At 37.2% G+C, this 22,733-nt stretch overlaps 2 protein-coding genes across 9 annotated transcripts in view; both read left to right on the top strand.

Moving 5' to 3' along the window:
- Nucleotides 1–101: 101 nt before the first annotated feature.
- Nucleotides 102–18,248, top strand: LOC309487652 (copine-3-like). Of its 7 annotated transcripts, XM_082155390.1 has the most exons (17): nucleotides 143–288; nucleotides 2,303–2,386; nucleotides 11,025–11,156; nucleotides 11,974–12,153; nucleotides 12,297–12,371; nucleotides 12,755–12,826; nucleotides 13,037–13,120; nucleotides 13,242–13,331; nucleotides 14,697–14,795; nucleotides 14,952–15,038; nucleotides 15,142–15,201; nucleotides 15,372–15,505; nucleotides 16,104–16,158; nucleotides 16,249–16,300; nucleotides 16,416–16,549; nucleotides 16,712–16,948; nucleotides 17,085–18,248. In XM_082155390.1, exons 3-17 carry the CDS (start codon nucleotides 11,025–11,027, stop codon nucleotides 17,196–17,198), a joined length of 1,605 nt encoding a protein of 534 aa, XP_082011516.1. In that variant the 5' UTR covers nucleotides 143–288; nucleotides 2,303–2,386; the 3' UTR covers nucleotides 17,199–18,248. The 7 variants fall into 7 exon arrangements, with proteins under 7 accessions (XP_082011513.1, XP_082011514.1, XP_082011517.1 ...); XM_082155388.1 differs by lacking the exon at nucleotides 2,303–2,386 and having other exon boundaries at nucleotides 126–288; XM_082155391.1 differs by lacking the exon at nucleotides 2,303–2,386 and having other exon boundaries at nucleotides 126–288; nucleotides 11,025–11,160; nucleotides 11,978–12,153.
- A 128-nt stretch (nucleotides 18,249–18,376) lies between these two features.
- The window catches only part of fer1l4 (fer-1 like family member 4), a 28,388-nt gene continuing 24,031 nt past the window's right edge, over nucleotides 18,377–22,733 (top strand). For both annotated transcript variants that reach the window (XM_082155386.1, XM_082155385.1), the window contains exons 1-3: nucleotides 18,377–18,775; nucleotides 18,949–19,004; nucleotides 22,609–22,697. In XM_082155386.1, the coding sequence (XP_082011512.1) occupies nucleotides 18,697–18,775; nucleotides 18,949–19,004; nucleotides 22,609–22,697 (224 nt within the window). In that variant the 5' untranslated portion in view covers nucleotides 18,377–18,696. The remainder of the gene's footprint in view (nucleotides 18,776–18,948; nucleotides 19,005–22,608; nucleotides 22,698–22,733) is intronic.

Below are 22,733 nucleotides of genomic sequence, written 5' to 3'. Positions count from 1 at the left end.
TGGACTAATCCAACCCCATTGGAGCTCCAAGGAGGAGCTAGTCGTCATTTGACTCTGCAGTGAGTACCACATGCTCAAGTGACCCACCTACTACAGCGTGCGTCTGTTTCTCTTGCGCGTTAACTGATTGGCTTACATCAGCGCAAGCGCTGTCGATCTTTCTCCTGTCGATACTGAACAGATTGAGCACGACGATATTAAGACGCTGACGAACAAGAGGTGGAAGAAGACAGCTGAAGCGCATCGTCTTTATTATTTTCAAAAGATCAGTTAAGACAAATAATTTCGGTAAGAATATGCAAAGTACATCAATTCACACAATGTATTTCATGTAGCCATACACAACACTCTCGACATTTGCAACATGCAGTGGTTTTATACGCTTAATGGAAGGCAGGGTGATTGTGAGCTGCAAGCAATGAGCTTTTAAATGGACAATGCACCGCTAGCCAGACATCCCTTCCTTTCCGTGCAGTGAATGTTGTTTTCAAATTTCTAAAACGTGCTATGCTGATTTGATGAATTGTGAAAATGGCAGCGAGCTTTGTTTCAGTTGTAGACGACATCAATCCATTTGCGCTGGTAAATACAGACGGCGCCATTTTGTCATCTCGCTGGTTTTGAGGTTTGAATGGCTGATGACGCCATACGATGGATGTTATTGTTAAACTCTATTTACTTAGATCATTTTATTTTAAGAAATCAAAGAGTGCTGGGTTGTCAAAGCTTTTCTCGAACGGCTTTACATGTTTCTATTGTTATGATTCGCTTATTTCGCTATTTTATTTCAGTGGTTGTTCCAGCTAAAGCAAGCTGTAAACGTTCAAAATAAGCAAAGTTTCCTGGATGAAGCTCATTTCATATTCGATGTTGTATCAATTTTGTTGACACTTCGTCATATTTCAGCATTAGCATAAAATTGTACTTTAAGGGGTCGTTTATGTTGACACTGGAGTGTTTGATTATGGTGACATTGGAGTGTTGATGCAATGGAAATCGCCAAGTTAAGGTTTTTATACAACGTTTTTTAAAGTGCAATTAGCAGACCTCAACCTTGATGTCATACTTTTAATTATTTGGTTTTTATTAGTTACTATCTGTTTTTTGGCATACATCCTTTCAGGTTTATGTCCACATGGTTATTATCCTCTGATTATGTGACGTAGTTTCCACTTTTGGTTTAAGGCTCTTAACATTGTATTAACCTTATCAAGCAAAATGTTGGAGGTTGTTGCTCATTTTGTGTTTGAAGACACTTTTATTCAACTTACCTAGTTTTTGTGGTTTCTGGTGGTAGGTGATCAAATACTTCTCTTCCAATTTAAACAGTTCACACACACACAAAATCTTATAATTTTCTCACCCTAACCCATAAGACCCATTAATAAAATGTTCAATTAAAGCGATTATGTCAGAACACTTGGATTTAAACCACTCTATAGCCTAATTTATGGATTACTTTTACAATCTATTTTTGTACTTTTTGATGCATTAGCCTAAAGTTTTAGTTGCATGGACTTTCAAAGTATTGACAAAGATGACGAAAGAATATTGTATAAATATTTCTATTTGTGTACTGAAGATCAAATTAGGCTAATAAGTCTTATAGATTTGGAACAGCATGAAGGTTGAGTAAATTATTACAGTTTTAAATTTTTTGGGTAAACCATCCCTTTAAGTGTCATGGACTAAGTAGAGTGTAAGTTTCATGTTCTTTTGTAGTGTAATAGTGAAGAGAGGTAGTGTAATAGTGAAGTGAGGTGTCTACAGTGGTTGTACTTTTTAGTGTCTAAATTGGCCTTTTTTCTGATTCTTGTATGTTTACAGGTTACCAATTTACAGATTAGAAATACACGAGTTAGTATTAAACAGGCTAGATGCTTTTAGAGAGGTTCTCTAATTACGTTTCTTATTCATTGCTCACAATTTACCAACATTATCAGATTTTATCTTCACTTCTATGCAAGGTCACAATCAGTTTTTTCTAGCTTAATATACTACACAATGTTTTAAAATGTTCCTGTATTTTGATGTGTTGCTGTTAAGTGTGAATGTTTGCTGGGGTTCATGAAATGCATGACATTCATGTTTTCTAAGACCAATTTTAATGTTTATGGCTTTTGCGAAGCAGCCGGCAAACTTCTGATGTGCACAAGTGGTGATTCAATTTATTGTTTTGCTGTAGCAGAATGTTACTAAATGGGCTGGAAATTGCTGGATGGTTTTCTTGGAGACACTCATGGGTATGATTGTTCTAATGCTGTTTACATATATTTCCCTCCATTTATTCTTTTTATTACAGTCGAGAATTGATTTTAAATGATTGCCGTCAGGATTGGCTTGGGTATCCTGTGCATCTTGTAACGAAGCAGCACTTTAAATACAGGTAAGCATTTGAGGGATCTTAGTCAAACAAACATAGACTTATTTTTTTAAATTGTTTAATAAAAGAGTGAGAATTTTTATGAATTTAGAAATGTCGAAATTTGTAAATTTTTTGTTGTCTTGAGTAATATATCATTGCAGTATGGATTCTTTGTGAATGGATGACAATCTACAATCCAATTAATTTTTACAATGCTATTAATGTTTTGGGGGACATTTTGCTGGCTACAGTAAAATGTTAAAAAGCAAAAAAAAAAATCTCCAGAGGGTTCCCAGGGCTCAAAGCTAAGGATTTTTTTCTGCTGGTCCGGTCAGGCCAGTGGTTACAATTTGTATTTGCCCTGCCAAAAATGTTACTGACCCCACTACAAAATAGTAATTAAAATAAATAGGTATTGTTTGATTAACATTAAAACAAACACAGCTGCAGGTTTATTAGGCGGCTGTCATTTTAAGAGCTGCATGGATCCAATATACTGTTACACATGTGTTGTATTTCTCAACTCTTTATGTTCTCTTAAGATATAACAGACTGTTTTTACTAGGATACTCTGTGACATTTTTTGAAGTTATTTTGTGTGAATATGTCAGTTCAAAAATAGACGTGATCGAGAGCTCTATTCAGCATTCGCACGCTGTCGGAGAAGCGTCTTTTGTGGCTGTGATGTGTGCGCACACAAAACTGAATGGATTTCTCTTTTGCGCTGTCTTACACTTATTTAAATTGGCAAGGCTTAAAAACACGTGCAAATGATAAACTCATAATGCAGCACTGGCCCAATTGGGCGAGTGACCCAATTCAACTGTCCCGAGCGACGTTTACTCTGGTCCCGGGCCATCGGACAGTCCTTATTGATGGGCCCTGCTTCTCACAGTTGTTAAAAATCTGGAAATATAAGGATCATTTTTAAATTGTAATTTTTAACTCTGGAAAAGTTAAAGGGATAGTTCACCCAAAAATGAAAATTTAGTAATTTACTCACCCTCAAGTTGTTCCAAACCTGCATGAATTTCTTTCTTCTGCTGAACACAAAAGAAGATATTTTGAAAAATATGGGTAACCAAACAGGACCAGGGTCCCATTAACTTCCATAGTATTTTTTTTCCCATACTATGGAAGTACTATGGAAGGACTGTCCCGAGCGACGTTTACTCTGGTCCCGGGCCATCGGACAGTCCTTATTGATGGGCCCTGCTTCTCACAGTTGTTAAAAATCTGGAAATATAAGGATCATTTTTAAATTGTAATTTTTAACTCTGGAAAAGTTAAAGGGATAGTTCACCCCAAAATGAAAATTTAGTAATTTACTCACCCTCAAGTTGTTCCAAACCTGCATGAATTTCTTTGTTCTGCTGAACACAAAAGAAGATATTTTGAAAAATATGGGTAACCAAACAGGACCAGGGTCCCATTAACTTCCATAGTATTTTTTTCCCATACTATGGAAGTCAATGGAGCCCTGGGCCTATTTGGTTTACCATATTCTTCAAAGTATCTTGTTTAGGTCAAAATGTGTGGGAACCCTTTGGTCAGCAATCTTCAAGCCAAGGACTGTGTAAAATAAGCTAAAACAGTGGTTTTCAATGCTGGTCCTGTGTTTTTTTTTAATCCTGGTCCTAGGGTCCCACAGCACTGCATTTTTTCCCCCCTTTATTTAAAATAGGAGAAATTAGGAGAAAGCTCAATGAACTGAAATGATTGTGTCAGATATAAATAAATGTGCAGTGCTGTGGGTCCTCAGGACAAGGATTAAAAACCACTGGGCTACATTTTGCTATACAAATAACAGTATTAGTGTTGTCAAACTTCTGTCATATTTGAAGATTGTGACTTCAATTCTCAGTTAAACTCATGCAATGGGTGTGTTTAACAGTGTTTTATGTAGTTATCTGGGTATGTAGTCTTTCAAGATTAAGTGTTTAATGATTTGACCTCATTCTAAATTGTTGTATTTTATATATATATAAGTGAAATGCAGTATGCTAGCTAGTGTGCTTTAGCTATGACTCCAAAGCCATTAAAAGGTGTGATAAGCTAACAATCTGTGTTAGGCTTTGTGTTAAAATTCATGCGCTATTTATTCTGCTGTTGTCATAATGTTTCTCACATAATCTTTGGTCTTGCTGTTAATTGTCTTGTGGTTTGTATACTGGTTCTCTGTGTTATCTTTTTACCTTTTACCATAGCCTGACAGTCGTTGCCTTCTTTCATCTACAGGTGTGTTTTGTTGCACCTCAGCATGGCTGTGGTCATCCGTTTGCAGGGTCTCCCCATTGTGGCTGGGACTATGGACATACGTCATTTCTTCTCTGGATTGACCATCCCGGATGGTGGTGTGCATATTGTAGGGGGTGAACACGGTGAGGCTTTTATCGTGTTCGCCACAGATGAAGATGCAAGGCTTGGAATGATGCGCACAGGGGGCTCGATCAAAGGTTCCAAGGTGTCTCTGTTACTGAGTAGCAAAACAGAAATGCAAAACATGATTGAGCTGAGCCGTAGGCGCTTTGAAACCGGCAGTGCAGAGGTTGCCACAGGAAATGGCAGTAGGCCGGGTCCACCTGTTAGTACTGGTGGAAGTGGAAGGGGCAACTTGGCAACCACAGCACAAGGTTTTAGTAACACAACTTCGACTACAGCCACCACAGCAGTGTCAACACATGAGCCTGTAAGCAACAAGACTGTCCCTACCTTTTCGACCACTACCATGGGAAATATGCCCCCAAACTTTAATAATTTTAGCAGCCCAAGTCTTAGTTTGGGATCAACAATGACAACGGCAATGTCGTCCTTGAACTCTGTACCTCCCCCAATACCTCCCTTGCCCACCATGCCAACTCTACCACCGATGCCCCCCATGCCAGGACCCCCACCAGTATCCACATTACCACCAGTACCTGCTGTTAATCCGCTTACGTCAGGGCCTCCGGTCCCTCCCATGGCACACATGACGCACATGTCTGCGCTTCCTCCATTCAATCCTGGTGTCCCTCCCCCAGTCGGCCCTTTATCTGGTGGTATAGGTGCCTCTGGTCCAATGTCTCTCGGAAATCACAATCCAATGTTCCTGAATCCCCTAAACCCTCTAAACCCCCTTAACCCCCTTAACCTCCAATCTCACATGAAATCAGCAGCGACAAACCCAGATGAGTTTTATGTTCATCTACACGGCCTTCCTTTTTCTGTCACTGAATGTGAAGTCAGAGATTTCTTCCAGGGACTTGGGATTGAGTCTGTTCGTTTGCTCAAAGACCACATGGGTAGAAACAACGGCAGGGCATTGGTTAAGTTCTTCTCGCCCCAAGAGTCTTTTGAAGCTCTGAAAAGAAATGCTGGAATGATTGGCCAAAGATACGTTGAAGTTTCTCCAGCTACAGAGCGACAGTGGAGAGAGAGTGCAGGACAGTCTAAACCAGGTGGTGACTCCGAACACAATCGCCATCGTCGCAGAAGTGCCAATTCGCCACCACCCTCTGGTCGCGAGCGAGCCAGATCCCGATCTCCCCACAAACTAGAATTCTGTGTGTATTTGAAAGGACTCCCCTATGAAGCCGAAAACAAGCAGATCTTTGAGTTTTTCAAAAATCTTGACATTGTTGAAGATAGCATTTACATTGCGTACGGTCCCAATGGCAGGGCAACCGGTGAGGGATTTGTGGAGTTTAGGAATGAAAATGATTACAAAGCTGCTCTCGGATGCCATATGCAGTACATGGGTAGTCGGTTTATTCAGGTGCATCCGATCACAAAGAAAAACATGTATGAAAAGATAGACACCATTCGCAAACGAATGCAGGGTTCCCAGGGTGATCAGAAGAATAGCTCAGGAGGAGGAAAGAGTGCCAAGAATTGTGCTCACATAACCAATATTCCTTATAACGTGACGAAAAAAGATGTCCGTCTTTTTCTTGATGGCATTCAGTTGTTTGAGGAAAGTCTTAAGGTGCTAGTTGACGCAAACGGTAATGGTCTTGGCCAGGCTATTGTGCAGTTTAAGTCTGACGAGGATGCACTAAAAGCAGAGAGACTCCACAGGCAAAAATTGAATGGCAGGGATGCTTTTGTTCATTTGGTAACATTCGATCAGATGAAGGAAGTTGAGAGAAATCCTCCTCCACAAGCAAAGAGAGGCCAGAAATCCCTAGGAAATTCCCATGCCCATTCTCATGCACACGCGCAGCCCCAGGCCCAAGTTCCCCAAGTGCCTCATGCTTTTCCAGGAATGACAGGCGACGAGTTTAGTTTTCTGAGAAATGCTGTAGGGACCCTTGGCAACGGTCCCCCTTTTGTCAACCCGTTCGTTGCCCCAGGTAATGGACTGGCAGGTCCACCGCCTTTGCCGCCACTTGGTGCTGCTTTGGGTGATGTCTCGCTAGGCCTTCCCCCACCAATGGTTGGAGGACCCCTGCCCGGTCCTGTTCTAGAGCACCCTGGTTTCAGACCCAGTGCACCTTCTGGCTTTGGTGCACCAGAGCCATTAAGGGGCATCCCATCATTTGATAATGGATCTTCTCGTAAAACCATCGGCCAAAATCATGGAGGGAGCCAAGGTCAGAGGCCAGCTTCTGAGAGTCTTAGAGGACCTTCCAGTGGTCCAGGTAATTCACGGCCCACCATTGTCAAAATTCAAAACATGCCCTTTACTGTGACTGTTGATGAGATAATTGATTTTTTCTATGGCTATCAAGTGTTGCCTGGTTCTGTATGCTTGCAATTCAATGAGAAAGGTTTGCCCACTGGGGAAGCAATGGTTGCTTTTGACTCCCAAGATGAAGCAATGGCTGCTGTTATGGACCTGAATGATAGGCCTATTGGGGCAAGAAAAGTGAAGATCACTTTGGGATGAAAACAATGACTATGTCATTGCAAATTATGTTTTCTTTTGACTCGGTTTTCTGACAAATTAACTTAACTGGTTGTTTTTATGTACAGAAGAAGAAACTGACAAGTATTAGTTTTTTTTCCTGGACACATTATGTATCCAAGATTGTAGTTTCATGAAGCATGACAATTGAGGAAAGACAATATTTATTTTAAATTCCTCTAAACAGCGTTGTTTAAGACTTCAGGCCAATAACGTTTTAGTTCACATCTGCAGATCAGAAAAAGGGGCGACTTCATAGCGGTATGTTCATTAGAGCCTAATAGCTGTGGAGGAGGTTAGTTCCTCATTGTTTGGTATCTCTGTTCAAGTTTTACACATCTGTATATTATCCATGCTGCATCTACGCATTTGAGGTAAAAAAAAACTGCTGCTGTGCATTGTGCGCTATATACATGTCTACACTTCAGTTACAATGTTTGCTCTCTGCTGCAAGTTTTTTTCTGTCAATAAAATGCAAATGCTGTCTTTATCAATATCTGTTGCTGTCACATTGGATTGCTATAAAAGCCTGATGTCAAACCAATACTTCACTGTACACTATAAGCGGATGTGAAGCACATGCGGCATTGTAATATAATGTAAATGAAAGCATTTTACTCTCTTTGCTTAGCTCTCTTCACAATGTGTTGTGGTGTTTGATAGCTTCCTTTTCTTTTTTTTTGGATGTTTGGCTTTTTTTAAAGTTTTGCAGAAATGGATCAGTTGTTATACGTAGTTTATTTTGACGTTCCAGCGCTTTTTCTCTTGTAAATACTTTCCAGCTGAACTATTTTGTCAATAAAATGCCATTCCTGAAATGATGACACTTAAAGGTATTGTATTCTCTCCTGTCCTTCTGTTTCTCTCAGTTCAAATATGAACAATAAAATGTTTTGCTGTGACTTCCTTGTTTCCCATATTGAACTGCATAATTATATTTTGGATCTTTTTTTTCTTTTTCTTTTCTTTTTTCCTTCAGATGTCTTCTAAAGATGTGACTAGCTCTAATATTTTGCTTGTTGCTTGAGACTCTTTTTTTAATATTGTGGCATTGACCTTTTCCCACAGTGCTTTATTTAAAACTAAATTTTTTCACTTTTTAAATTTTATATTTTCTACTGCCACAGATATGCATTTCAGGTAAAAGCTTTATACTGTTTTGTTTTTTAGAGTGAAAAAATAGTCTAGTAGTTATTTTAGTTTGGATTCTGTTGAACTGCACAGCATAAATTTAGTGTGCCCTTATGCCTGCAGCATTACACAAAACATATCTTAATTGTGTATGGATCAAAAACGTATGAAATTCTGCCCCAGTTGTGCCACAGATGGTTTTTTAAGAATGCAGTGTCTCTAAATGAAACATTAAAGAGGAACACATTGTTGTATTTGGCTGTTTTTGAACTTTGTTCTGATATGAAAGTGGAAGAACAATTCTCATACAAACTGCACTGATGAGAGGCACATGAAATGTTTCATCGTTTTGGCTGTGGATTATGATGGCAAATGATGATATGCTGCATAAAAGATTATTCAAGTTGCACATGCTTGTCATTTCTCTCTAGCAGCGAGAATTGCTGAAATTCTCGATGCATTTCTTTAAAGCAGGTCAAGTGGTATTGCTCTCAAGCGCTGCTCTTTGATGCTTTGAATCTGCTTGCACTGGGGCCGTTCAGAAGCACAAGTTCACGGTTATTTACGCAAGTTTTTTATTTGGGTTGAGCTTTTGTACTTTTGGTGTTTTGAAATGCTTTGGAATTAAATTCATGATGAATTGAGTGCATTTCTGCCTGTTTCGCATTCTTGGGTGGTTCTCAAGCATTGTGGACTACATATTTTACTTTGTGCCTTTTTGATGCTGAGCCTTGATTCCTGATTAACATTAATGTTCAGGTAAGTAGTAATCATAGACATTAGTGCTGCAATAAACTATCTGTGAGCATTGGATTTTCTGCCAGCTAGTTTTTTAGTTTTTAAGGAAGAATGCATTGTGGGGGGAAATTGGGACTTTTTAATTAACTTTTTTTTTGCTTTAATTGAGTCTTCGTTTTGAGAAATAAAATGTTATTCATTGTCAGAGTAGTTCTGGAATTTTTTTTAACTCGTATTGCTGCAGAAATATATTGTTTATATATTTGCATTATTATTATATATATATTTTTAAAGTGGAGGTATTTAATTGAAATATTGTTTCTATGGCCCAGTTTCACAGAACATGGTTTAGATTAAGCTAGGATTAGTAGCTTTTATAAATGTGCCTTAGAAAAAAACAAACATTTCTGGTGTAAATCTTGAGACAAAACAATAGCACTGACATATTTTAAGATGGCAGAGCAAGTTACTTTCAGTTAAAACAGCTCAAACCTGCATTTTAGTCTGCGACTATGTTTAAGCCTTGTCTGTGAAAAAGGGGGTATAAGTTGTGTACACAATAACAGTTAAAACATTGCTTTATGGTGGTGATTTGAATTGGTGAGATTGATGTTGAAAAGTAAAGCTTTCTCATAGACATTAAGACTTCTATACATGTAAGGCTATATTTTGATTGCACTGCAATATTAAGAAGGAAAAAAAGGCCACTAATTTGTCACTCTTAACGACAGATTAGTCAGCAAATACGGTACAACGGAGTAGTGTGTGTGTGTGTGTGTTTGTTTGCTTTTCGTAAATTATTTGGCCCAATTGTGGAATCTGTGTTACCATGGTGACATAGCGGTCAAGGCAACCACGCTCTGATTCTGCTCGCTGTTTTTTACCCAACTGCTACGACAGGTTGCTCTTAAACCAGTCGAGACTAACGTTAGCTGCTGTGCTGTGGGGCTACTGATAAAACTGACACGCTGGCAGAATACATAACAAATGTAATGATTCTTATTGATTGCTGCATTGTTGGGTGTACGTGAAAGTATTATGAACTCATGCAGTCATATATTAATTATTCAGCTATTACGCTGAAACTCTGTTATAATATAGATTAAGTGAGTAGTATTCTTTACACGCGTGTTTTTTTAAAAATATAATTTTAAGTGTGTCTATGAGTTCACGGCGTTGGTAAAAAAATTACAATGTTTGTAGTTATGTTGTTGTCTGTGTAATGACTCACTCCACGTTGGTTTCATGCACACTGCTCTCTGTGCTGCCGCTGCGAGCTTGTGCTGTGATTGACAGGCTCCTGGCCAATCGCCGCGTAGTTCAGCTGGCGTTCTGACCAATAGCGTTGCACGTCCAGAGGAGCTGAATGGCAGCGCCCTGCTCATTTGATATTACATGAACGTGTCAGGGTGTAGACGGTAGTACTAGTAAGCAGTTTTGTTTCGACGGAGAATCTCCGGACACAATTTCTGCAGTTTGAAAGTTAAGGGTATGATATTTTTAGTTTCACGGTAGCATTTGTCAGCTCATCTTATAGTATCGGGGTATCTGTATTAGATTTGCAGTGCGCCATTAAGCATTGCAGAAATATAGTTTCAATCGCGTTAACATATTTAAGGCGTGACTCTCGGACAGTCTCAAATACTGACATTTAGGCCCTCAGACACGACATTTGCCACATTTGTTTTAAAATATATATATTTTAAAACGCGTAATTTTGTGAAAAACCGAGCATGTATGATTCGAAGATTATGTGAATTTTGTATTGCTTTTTATTACGGCCAATTTGATCAAAATTGTCTGAACATTCCTTTCTTTCATCAAATGTCACTTCCTCGCGTGTGTAAGCTTTAGTACTGATTCATTGAAGCTAGAACTTCATACATTTTTTGTTTCTGTTTTCAGATGGCCGTTCAGTGTGTGTCGAAAATCGAGCTCTCCATCTCTTGCAATAATCTTCTGGATAAAGATGTTGGATCCAAATCTGATCCACTCTGTGTCCTGCTGCAGAGTGTCGGCGATGACAAATGGACAGAGGCAAGTTACACACTTTAACCCTCGAACAGCCGCTGTAACAAAACTTGCAGTTACGTTTCCTTTTTTTTTTATAGTTATTATTACATCTGCTGACACTTTCGAATGTATCACTGCAACAGTTTTGATGGGGGGAAATGTCACTGCTCTCTGACACCATTACTAACACCTTTGAAACAGATTTAGAATTATTATTTGAAGTAGCCTAGTTAGTAAATATATTATAGAAAGATTTTTTTAAATTATTTACTTAATTATTATTTTGCAGGTCTTAGGATTGCTAGGAATGCTGATTTGAGCAATAATTTGTTTTATTTTATTTTTATGTTTACTTGAATAAAACAAAAATATTGAGACAATATTATATGGATGAGTTTTAAAATGAAATGAAATCATATTAATTAATATTATTAAAATATATTATTTAGGCATTAACTCAATTTAATGTTTTACTTACAGCCAGGTGTTTTAATAATTTGTGGCATTGTTAACTCATTGAACTGTAAGGAAGAGATGATAATTTGGTAGATGTTTTAAAAATATTTGTTATTCATCTGTAGGTAGCGTATTCATTCGAATGTAATCGAATGACACAGCTATTTTCACCTTTTATTCAATTATTATTATAAATAGTCAATTGTTTTAAATTGCGATGCCATGAAACATGCCAAATTGAGTGGACTTTATATTTTTATATATATATATATATATATATATATATTCCTCATTTTTTTGATGGTATAATTCAAACTTGTAGAGCTGTTAAAAACAAATGACTTTATTTGCTTGTCACATTGCTGAATGTATGTGATCATTGCAGGTAGAACGCACAGAGAGAGTGAAGAATTGCCAGGACCCCGAGTTCTCCACAAAACTTCACATTGACTATTACTTTGAGAAGGTGCAGAAACTAAAGTTTGGCGTCTATGACATTGACAACAAGTCTGTTGACCTCAAGGATGATGACTTTCTGGGAGGCTTTGAATGCACCCTTGGTCAGGTATGTATTGTGAGGAGTGATACAGTGAAATGCTGTTTTGTGCTAGTTGCTGCAGAACAGTGCTAATCATTAGTCACACTGTACTTCATTAAAAATATAACATATGCATAATGGCCTTGTTTATGCACCAACCTTTACAACAGATTGTATCAAGTAGGAAGATTACCAGACCCCTTCAGCTCAAGGCAGCAAAACCAGCTGGGAAAGGCACAATAACGGTATGTTCATATAAACACTCTTACTGATATTTCTAATATGGAAAAAATTGTAAAAGAACATGGGGATTTGTCACATGACAGTTTTACCATCTTCCTGTTGAATGTTTTACAGGCATCAGAATTCAATTCATTTTCATTTGCGGTATCTTTGTTTGTAGAAGACTTTAAGGGCTCCATAAAATAATTTGTTTTATTTGATAATCCACAAAAGCCCTCTGTTTGAGCAAAATAATATTTGCATGTTTGAATTCATGCAAAGTTTGTCAATGATGTGTAACATCATCTAGCTGTTCGTTTTTGCAAGCATCGCTTTCCACATTTCTACTACTGTTCTGCCATTCAAAATGTTTATTACATTTAGCAATGTTGTATTTTTGGTACAGATTACAGCAGAAGAAGTGAAGGACAACAGGGCTATTGTAATGGAAGTGGAGGCAAAAAACCTGGATAAAAAGGTAGACATAATCATCCTCTGTTCTTACATCTTGTTATAACCAATTATGATTTGTACTTCATCAGTTATTGCTGCAAAAGAAGCAGGGAAAATGTTGAAATGTCACCACTGGTTTACCACACACAAAAAAACATATTCAGGGTAAAAGCCACTTATGGTACTAACTGTTTTGAGTTATATGGAAGCTACACTATTCACTTATGTTTTTCAGGATCTGTTTGGGAAGTCTGATCCATTCTTGGAGTTTTTCAAGCAAGAAGAAGATGGGAAATGGCAGTTAATTCACAGGACAGAGGTTTTTACCCACTTTCACTCTCTCAGTGAACCAAATATTAGTCTATTTGTGCATGCAGAAAAAATCATGAGTTGTTGGATTTGTTTGCTGATGGTTGTTGACTTTGATCTGTTACCGATAGGTCATCAAGAATAATTTGAATCCATCTTGGAAAAAGTTTACTGTCTCCTTGCATACATTCTGTGGTGGTGACCTGAACAAACCAATCAAGGTAACTACAAAGTTTGTTTTATGCTCACTGAGATGTGCATTTGTCATGGTAAGTTATCAGAATTGTAGAAGACAGTTTCACTATGCAAGAGAGAAACAATTTTCTTCTGCTCTTATTTCTATTTTTTGTAACATCACATACGCTACCGTTCAATAGTTTGGGGTATGTACGATTTTTTTTAATGTTCTTGAAAGAAGTCTCTTATGCTCACCAAGGCTGCATTTATTTGCTGCATTTGTTTGACATAAAGATCTTTTGTAACTGTTAACCAGCTGCAACAGCGATACATGACTATTCTATTTTAGAAACTGTTGCTATTTCTGCAGCGTCATGGCATGGCTTCAAGTACGTTCAAACTGTGGACTGCATTTTTGCCCTTATTATCTTGAATTATAGGAGCATTCTGACTGCATTCTGTAGGCTCCATCATGCAGCGAGTTGTTGCCCTTCTTCATGTTGGGTCACCAATCAACTGTATGAAATGTAAGATTACCTACTTAGGTCTGGGGTGGGTGCAATAAATGCGTTAATTTTAACGTGTTATTTCCCCCCATAACTAACTAATTAATTGAATGCGCTAAATCGACAGCCCTATTAAAAAAACATATAGAATAGAATAGAATAGGGCATTTATATAGCGCTTTCACATGTACTACTGTACACCCAAAGCGCTTTTACAATCATATCAGGGGATCTCTCCTCAACCACCACCAGTGTGCAGCATCCACTTGGATGATGCGACGGCAGCCACAGTACAACGGCGCCAGTGCACTCACCACACACCAGCTATAGGTGGAGAGAGGAGAGAGAGTGATAGAGCCAATTCAATGTAAGGGGATTATTAGGAGGCCATGATTGGTAAGGGCCAATGGGTGGAATGTGGCCAGGACACCGGGGCTACACCCCGGTGGTGTAATATGGTGTAATATTAATGGTCTGGTTAGGACACTAAAATTCTTAACTGATATATTTGATCAATTAAATGCAACTTTGCTTGATAAAATCTTACTGACCCCCCAACTTTTGAACGGTGGTGTACAAAACTTAGGCAATAATGTCTTTTTAGGAGGTAGCTATTAGATCAGAAGAAAAAAACGCATATAATCATGTCATGTAAAGATGTCATCTGCCAGCACTTTCAGTTGTCCTAGTCCTTAGACTAAAGCTTTGTCTGATTACTAGGTAACATGTTACGATAAGGATGAAGACACAAGCTCAGACATGATAGGAGAGTTCACCTGCACCACTGCTAAACTAATCGAGGCTAAAGACAATGCGGTGAGCAGGATGCATGTCATTTAATCTTCTCTAAATATCTTTCTTTTTCTTTCTTTCTGTCTGTCTGTCCCTGGCTTTTTGTTTTAGGTTCATTGTTCTGATTATGATAGCGATGGCTCTCATGATCTCATTGGTGTGTTTCAAACTAATGTGTCAGATCTGCAGAAAGCAGTTAATGGCTCCCCGGTGAGACTCCACCTCCACTGCGCCAGGCTTTTTTTGTTGTCATTGTGTTAATAGTAGAACATTTCTTTATCTTCACATAAATTTCCATTCTATTCACTTCCATAATTTCTTAGGCATGTATTAAAGGGTATAAGTGAAAAGTTTTCATTTTTGTAGGTCGAGTTTGACTGCATTCATCCAGAGAAGCAAAAGAAGAAAAAGAGTTATAAGAACTCTGGGGTCATCAAGATTAAGTATTGCAAGGTTCGGACAACCTTCATCTGTTATGAATGAAAATGGAAATTGCAGAATTCTTTACAATAATTGTACAATAATGATAATAAATAATCTCCACACTGTCTTTCAGCTTGAAGCTCAGTATTCATTTCTGGATTATGTGATGGGAGGTTGCCAAATTAACTTCACGGTAAGATCAGCCATGGCACAATATTTGCTTCTAATAGCTGGTGTCTATTTTGCAATTGTTTACATTTTGATGTTATCAATGAGTATAATGCAGAACATCAAATTTAGGTTGTACATTTGTGGCTTTATGGTTTAAGCTCTAAAACATTGGTGGAAATTGTTTGGTTTTAGGTGGGCATTGACTTCACTGGCTCTAATGGAGACCCCCGCTCCCCTGACTCTCTTCACTATATCAGCCCTAATGGTGTAAACCAGTATCTGTCTGCCATCTGGTCCGTTGGTCAGGTAGTCCAAGACTATGACACGTAAGAGGAAGATTTTGTCCATAGACTTTCCTCCAGCTGTGTGACAAAGGACAACATTCAGTCTAAAACCATTCAATGTTGCTACAAACTAACATATGTTCACCCATTGAGTAGTAGTGCATTGTAATTGTTATAAGGAAAGTATAGAAATATACAAGTTGGTTTAATATGTATACACTACCGTTTAAAAGTTTGGGGCTAGTATGAATTTTTATTTATTTTATTTAAAGTAAGTAATACTTTTATTAAGCAAAGATGCATTAAATTGATCTAAAGTGACAGTTTAAGTTTTTTTAAATCACCATTTTCAAGAAATAGTAAGCTATTTAACATTGATAAAAAAATAAATGTTTTTTGAACGCAAATCAGCATATTATAATTATTTCTGAAGGAAATACTGGAGTAATGATTGCTGACAATTCAGCTTTGCATCACAGGAATAAATGACATTTTAAGATGTATTAAAATAGATATTCTAATTAGTTATTTTAAATTGAAATATTTCCCATTAGCTCTGCTGAATTTTTGATCAAATACATTCATAAGAGACTACATGAGTCTTTTTGTCTACAATCTATTTTTCTGTCTTCCCTTGTAGTGATAAACTTTTCCCAGCATTTGGATTTGGTGCTCAAATACCTCCAAACTTCCAGGTTAGACATTATAGGTGTTCTTGATACTTTTTCATTATTAGTTGTAATCATAATTTAATTTGACAAAAGTGCCTTTTTTCAATTTCTTAGGTATCCCATGAGTTCCCATTGAACTTCAACCCCAATAGCCCATATTGCCAAGGTAAGAGTCCCACTGTTTGGAAAATTAGATCTGAAATGTAACAATTGCATAACTGTCTCACTTAAAATAAATTCTAGCATGTTTGTCACATGTGCTGATGTTTTATACCATGCAGGAGTGCAAGGAATTGTGGAGGCCTATCGTACGTCTTTGCCTCAAGTCCGTCTCTATGGACCTACCAACTTCTCCCCCATTATAAATCATGTGGCCCGAATTGCAGCCGGAGCTGCCCAGCAACCAAATGCAGCTGTAAGTAATACCAACAAGTGCCCCTTTTTTTTGTAGTGCACTGCCTCATCCAACTCAGGATGTGGTTTAATGGGTACTCGTGCATCTTTGATCTGTGGTCTACCATGGCATTTTCAGTCCAATTAACACTATGTATGTCTAACATCTTTCTCTCTTAATTAGCAATACTTTGTGCTGTTGATCATCACTGATGGGGAGATCACTGATCTCGACCAGACCAGACAGTCCATCGTGAACTGCTCCAAACTTCCCATGTCCATCATCATCGTGGGTGTGGGTGAGGCAGACTTTAAGGCCATGGAGTTTCTTGATGGGGACAGTGGAGTTCTCAAATCTGTGACCGGAGAGTCGGCGATCAGAGATATTGTGCAGTTCGTGCCCTTCAAGCAGTTTGCCAGTGTATGATCCTCGTTAAATTTTAATAGAAATTGCATGCTGGTTTGAAGTTCTTAAAAACATATCCAGTGTTTTCTGTTGTTACATCACTGTCAATATTTAATGGCATTTAATTTTTTACGTCTCAATTTCTTCTTAGGCTCCTAAAGAAGCATTGGCTCAGAGTGTTCTAGCTGAGGTGCCAAATCAACTGGTTTCGTACTTTAAAATGAGGAATCTGCTTCCTGTCAACCCCCCTCCACCGACCAAGTAGACAGATTTGCAATGGAGACTGAAACATAGCCATCTAAATGAAATAGTTACAAGCTAAGTATATGGAACACCACTAGAGGGAGCCACAGCTCTGTTAAAGGATGCAATGTCCGGTGTTGAACTCTTTCGAAAACCACTTGTATTCCATTTGTATTGCCTTTTTTATATATATTATGCAAACAATTTTCCTTTTCTGTCCTTCATAGATTTCTTTTATCTTCCTAGATTCCTCATATTATTCTTTTCCAACTGGTATAGAGTTTTTATAAATATTCCTTTTTATAGATCTATTTTTCTGTATTGTTGCATATTTTTTTTTTTTATATTGTTTATGGATACAGATGCCTTGATTTTTCCGTAAGCCAAGATTTGAAGGCCTTTCGCTGCTTTTTGATGCCTATGTATGCAATATCAATCAGGAATGCTGACCTATGAAATTCGTTACACTTTCTGAGCTATAGTAGTTATCAGAGCAAAGTGAATGACTGAACTCATTCAGCCACTATGCTGCAAAACATAATCATGCTGTCATAATAGAGATGATTAGTAGTTAGAACCTTGCCAAAGAAATCACTGCATGTCTTTTAGTAGCACACTATATGATTTAAAAAATGCTGGTTTACTGGTATAAAGGCGTTATGTAGACTTTGGGACCATAGAAGACCACAGTGTCTTTTTAAGTTGTAGTTGGTGCCAAGTAATATTTTAAATATTCCTTTTGAAAGACAGGTCATTTTGATTTATCTAACACGAATGTTTGCACCTTAATCGCACAGTAAAGTTAATCTGCACTTATCTATTAGAGCTGTTGAATTTAGTCATATATATGCTTGCTCTTGCCACATAAAGCCTTATGGGACTGTTATCTTGTTTAACCTTTTTTTTTTTTTTTTTTATCTAATGATATAAAGGGAATGGGGTTCTAATCATATTATCATTGTTTTTCCAAATCATGAAATATGTTTACACAGCAGCATGTTGTTCTGTTCTTCAGAAGCCATTTTATACTGTCAAGAAATGCTTAATAAAATTACCTTATTAACACACATAACACATGTTTTTTTGGTTTTTTGAAATCCTTGAATGTGTAGCTTATGTCTGCAACAAAAAAGGCATATTTCAATCACTTTATGCCTTTTAGTCTTAAAGGCCGATATGAGGACAGCCGTTCACCTGTATTACGCCCTTAGTTCACTAACTGTTCAACTGTTAACTTAAATTATCATAGGTAAATATTCCAACTCCTCCGCTGCCTAGGGAGTTTTCCTTCAGATGGAATTCCACCACAGTTCCTCAAGGTGTAGGATCGTATAGTCTGACAATGTTTTCGAAGGCCACATGTCTGTTGGATATTTGAAAGCGGCTTAATTGGGGATATATCTGTCTACCACTTCAAGTTAGATTGCATTATACCTCAAGAACAATGAGGACCAACTGCACTCAAAGCTAACACCGGTGGATCAGTATTACAAGACGCAGAAACACACCAGCACTCTGCCATGTCTATTACTGTCATTTTAAAGAAGATATATAATCTGCCAGGGAAATATGACAGAAAAGTGGAGTTGTCATTTAGAGGTAAGCGATGGATATTGAGAAATAACTATATTGCCATTATGATTAATATTGTCTATTCAGTTGGATAAAAAATGTTTTGAATATATATTTTTATATAAATCTTCAATACTTATCTGGGAAACGATTGAGGTATTATGTCATGTTACTATTTTAAAACATTGTTTACGGTGCAGGATTTACTCACAAAACCAGGATCCTTCAGTGTGAGAATATAGCCATCTTCAATGAGGTAACTGTTTCAGTTGTTTACGATTAACTTAAGTTCATTTATCCGCTGCCTTTTTTAAAGTTATGATAATCACAACAGGATAGGCTACTAACAAAAACAGCTAATATTTGAATTACTGTTCCAGTCATAAAAGATAATTAGGCTAGTAGCTGCTTCTTTTCAAAAGTTTGGGGTCAGTAGGCTACGAATCTGTTTTTGAAAGAAATCTCTTATGTTCACCAAGGCTACACTTATTTTAGAAAAACAGTAATATTATGACCTAGTATTACAATTTAAATGAACTTTTCTATTTTTATTTATGTTCAAAATGTAAAATTCCCGCTCTGACAAGCTGAATTTTCAGCATCGTTACTCCAGTCTTCGGTGTCACGTGATCCTTCAGAAATCATTATCTGCTGGTTTGCTGCTCAAAAAGCATATTTTACAATTATTAATGGTGAAAACAGTTGTCCAGCTTATATTCATGTTTCCAGGATCTTTTGATGTTCAATTTAACAGCAGCATTATTTGAATAAAAATATTACTTATGGAAAAAAAAACATTTTAATGTAATGATCCCAACTTTTGAGCTGTAGTGGAGCACAGATTTATAACAGAGCAGGTGCTTTAAAGGGTTAGTTTTAGTGGTGCACGATATATATCGGCCGCCGATATAATATCGGCCGATTTGGTCATTTTTTTACACATCGGTATCGTTCCGATGTCAAAATATAGCCGATGTGAACAGGCCGATATTTGACGTGTGAAGATGAAGTTGACGATGCTGACTTGATCTTAGCAGTAGTGAATGTGCCTGAGATAAATACACATTTCATACAGATGACATAAGCAGAGAACAGTCTGTTTTCTTTCGTTTTGAATTGTTCTGTTTAAAAATAGACATTTCAAGCTTTCTATATATGTCTCCGGTCTGTGAGTCAGGTAGATTTCGGTTCATTTATGAGACGCGCTCCAGGTTCACGCGCCCTCGCCTCCGTGTCCTGATTAAATATTTTCTACTATATTTACTTCTTATTTAATTCAATCCAGGCAATTGGTTGATGAAACATTTATCAAAATTAAGATACAATTAATACAAAACGAAATTAAATTTAAAGACAGGCTTTTTGTGCTTTCTGTTTGAGGTCTCTGTGAAAGTTTTAAAGCAGTCTTAGTGGCGCTTTCAGAGCGCTCACGTCAACTGTCCCGTCCGTAACATTGTTAACGCAGTCCAGTGCGACTTATGTTTTTTTCCTCTTCATGACACATTTTTGACTGATCGTTTTTTGACTCGTAGATATTTGAATATATTGCTTGATATTTGATACCCGTTCGAATTAGATTTTTCTCAAAAGTGACAGCACGTGTGATTTGTGGATTACTGATAAGCGCGAGTGGAGAAACAGGCGTTTATTGTTTCATTCTCAGTGTTGAGAAACGTATAGCCTTCATGTGTTACGTTATTGTATTAATAATAACTAAAGTAGCCTACCTAATTATGTTACATATTTATTTTGTATGAAAACTAGCACGTTCGTTACTTATGGATTAAAAAGTAGGCTACCGTTGTATCAGTGCTGCGCGAGCTCTCTCTCTCACAAACACGGACGCGCGCACACACAGAGAGAGAAGATAATTGTCAAATGAAAAATTGACGGGCTAAGTTTAAATTTTGTTCTTGCTTGTTTTTTTTCTGTCAAAATATCAGAAAATATTTTGTATTATCCATCCGTGTTTTTAAAATTCGTTAAATGACGGACGTTTTACTGTTAACACAGCCCATGTCGGATTCGTCTTATAGCCTAGGCTACTTGTTATTATTTTTAGAATGATTCGTTATGCTATTATTGGACTCCTGTCTATTCATTGTCAACTGTTTTCTATAAATATGTTTGTATTGGCTAACATTTATTCAGTTAATGAGTGTCCTGTTTAAAATGTGCAATGTTCAAACGCAAAGACGGCACGTCACAAATAGAAGCCCTTTTCCCTGTGGTATTTTTTAGTATCATATTTGGATATTGGAATAATAAATAAAGTAGCCTATCTTAATTTTACACAATGTTCCTGTTTTTTGTGTGTTTTTTTTACTGTTTTCTAAGGGTTTCTTAATTTTAGACAAGTTGACCAGCACACATTACTGTATATGCAATGCAGTATAATGCATGTGTGTCGTATGTGACATATTTTGCACACAGGTAAAGGTGCCCAATATCAGTCATTTCTAAAGTAAAAAAAAAAAAGTGTTTTGGAAAATAGCTCTTTATTTGATAATCATTAAAATTTGTTTTCTATACAGAGATATCGACATCGGCAAATATCGGTATCGGCCACAACAGCAATATTAATATCGGTTATCGGTATCGGCCTCAATTTTCACATCGGTGCATCACTAGTTAGTTTACCCCAAAATGGAAATTCTGTCATCAATTACTCAACGTTCCAAACCCGTAAGATGTTAGTTCATCTCCGGGAACACAAATCAAGATCTTTTTAATGAAATTTGAGAGCTTTCTGTCCCTTTAATACTTTGTTAATAAAGTGGTAAAGTAAGTTTTTTTTTCTTGCTTCGCTTCATAAAAATCAGGTTAAACCACGGGAGTCTTGTGGATGACTTTATTGATGTCTTTACTACCTTTCTGGGGCTTGAAAGTGGTAGTTGCCTGTTGACAATGGAGGGACAGAAAGCTCTCAGATTTCACTAAAAAGATCTTCATTTGTGTTCCGAAGATGAACAAAAGTTTTACAGGTTTGGAACGACATGAAGGGTGAGTAATTAATGACAGAATTTTCATTTTGGGATGAACTATCCCTCTAACCAGCTTCACTTTTTATGTAATTTTTGCACTTTTTATACATAGTAGATGTGTATAATATTAAGTGGAAAAGCTGTAAAAGCAACAAATGTAGCTACTCATTGTTATATAGTTAAGTTGAAATCAGTGTTTGGTGGTTGTGTATGTTGGGAGGAGATCTTTAACCACACCTTTAGTAGTTGGTTACAATGACAGAAGGGACTTGAACATTTTCAGAGTCTTGTAAACAGCCACATCTATGAGCTCAGATACAATAATGAAATTAAAATATTTGTCTAGAGGTATGTCACAAGGTTATCCTTTAACTTAAGCTAACAGATATTAGAAAAGTGGGAAGGACAAGAAAGAAAAGCTGTTCAGCCTGAGTGAAGATAAATCATGTTCAACATGCTTTATGAAGAGGAAGTCTTTGGGGTTTTCATTTATGAGAAATGCAGTGACTGTAAAAGAGGGAGAGATCTAACACAAACCTTTACAAACGTGTGTCAGGAGAGATCTAAGACAGACAACATGCTGTTCGTTGGAACTTTCTATTCATACGACACATCACAAATGTTGATAAGTTGAGCATAAAATCAACATGATTTCTAAAGGATCATGCGACACTGAAAACTGGAGTAATAATGCTGAGAATTCAGCTTTTCCATCACAGTAATAAATTACTTAATTTTAAACTACATCTAATCTCGATATATGAGCAAGCTGTAGCTGATAGATACAGATCCATAATCATGAGTTGAACATCTGAAGGAAATTTTTAGCCTGTGTGGAATAAATAAACATGTTTGGTATTGTTTATGTGACTTTAGCACTTCAGATGGCCTCACTATGGGAAGGTTGAGAGGGATGAAGTGCTGTCAATCAGTGTCTACAACTGCAGTAAGATGTTCAGCAACAGGTCAGAACAGTATTCATTATATATAAGACCAGAGGG

This window comes from Leuciscus leuciscus (assembly GCF_965113295.1).
Source record: "Leuciscus leuciscus genome assembly, chromosome: 23".
In the NCBI taxonomy this organism is placed as follows: Eukaryota; Metazoa; Chordata; class Actinopteri; order Cypriniformes; family Leuciscidae; genus Leuciscus; species Leuciscus leuciscus.
The sequence above is the reverse complement of the archived record's forward strand: the minus strand, read 5'-3'. Positions and strand labels throughout refer to the sequence as shown.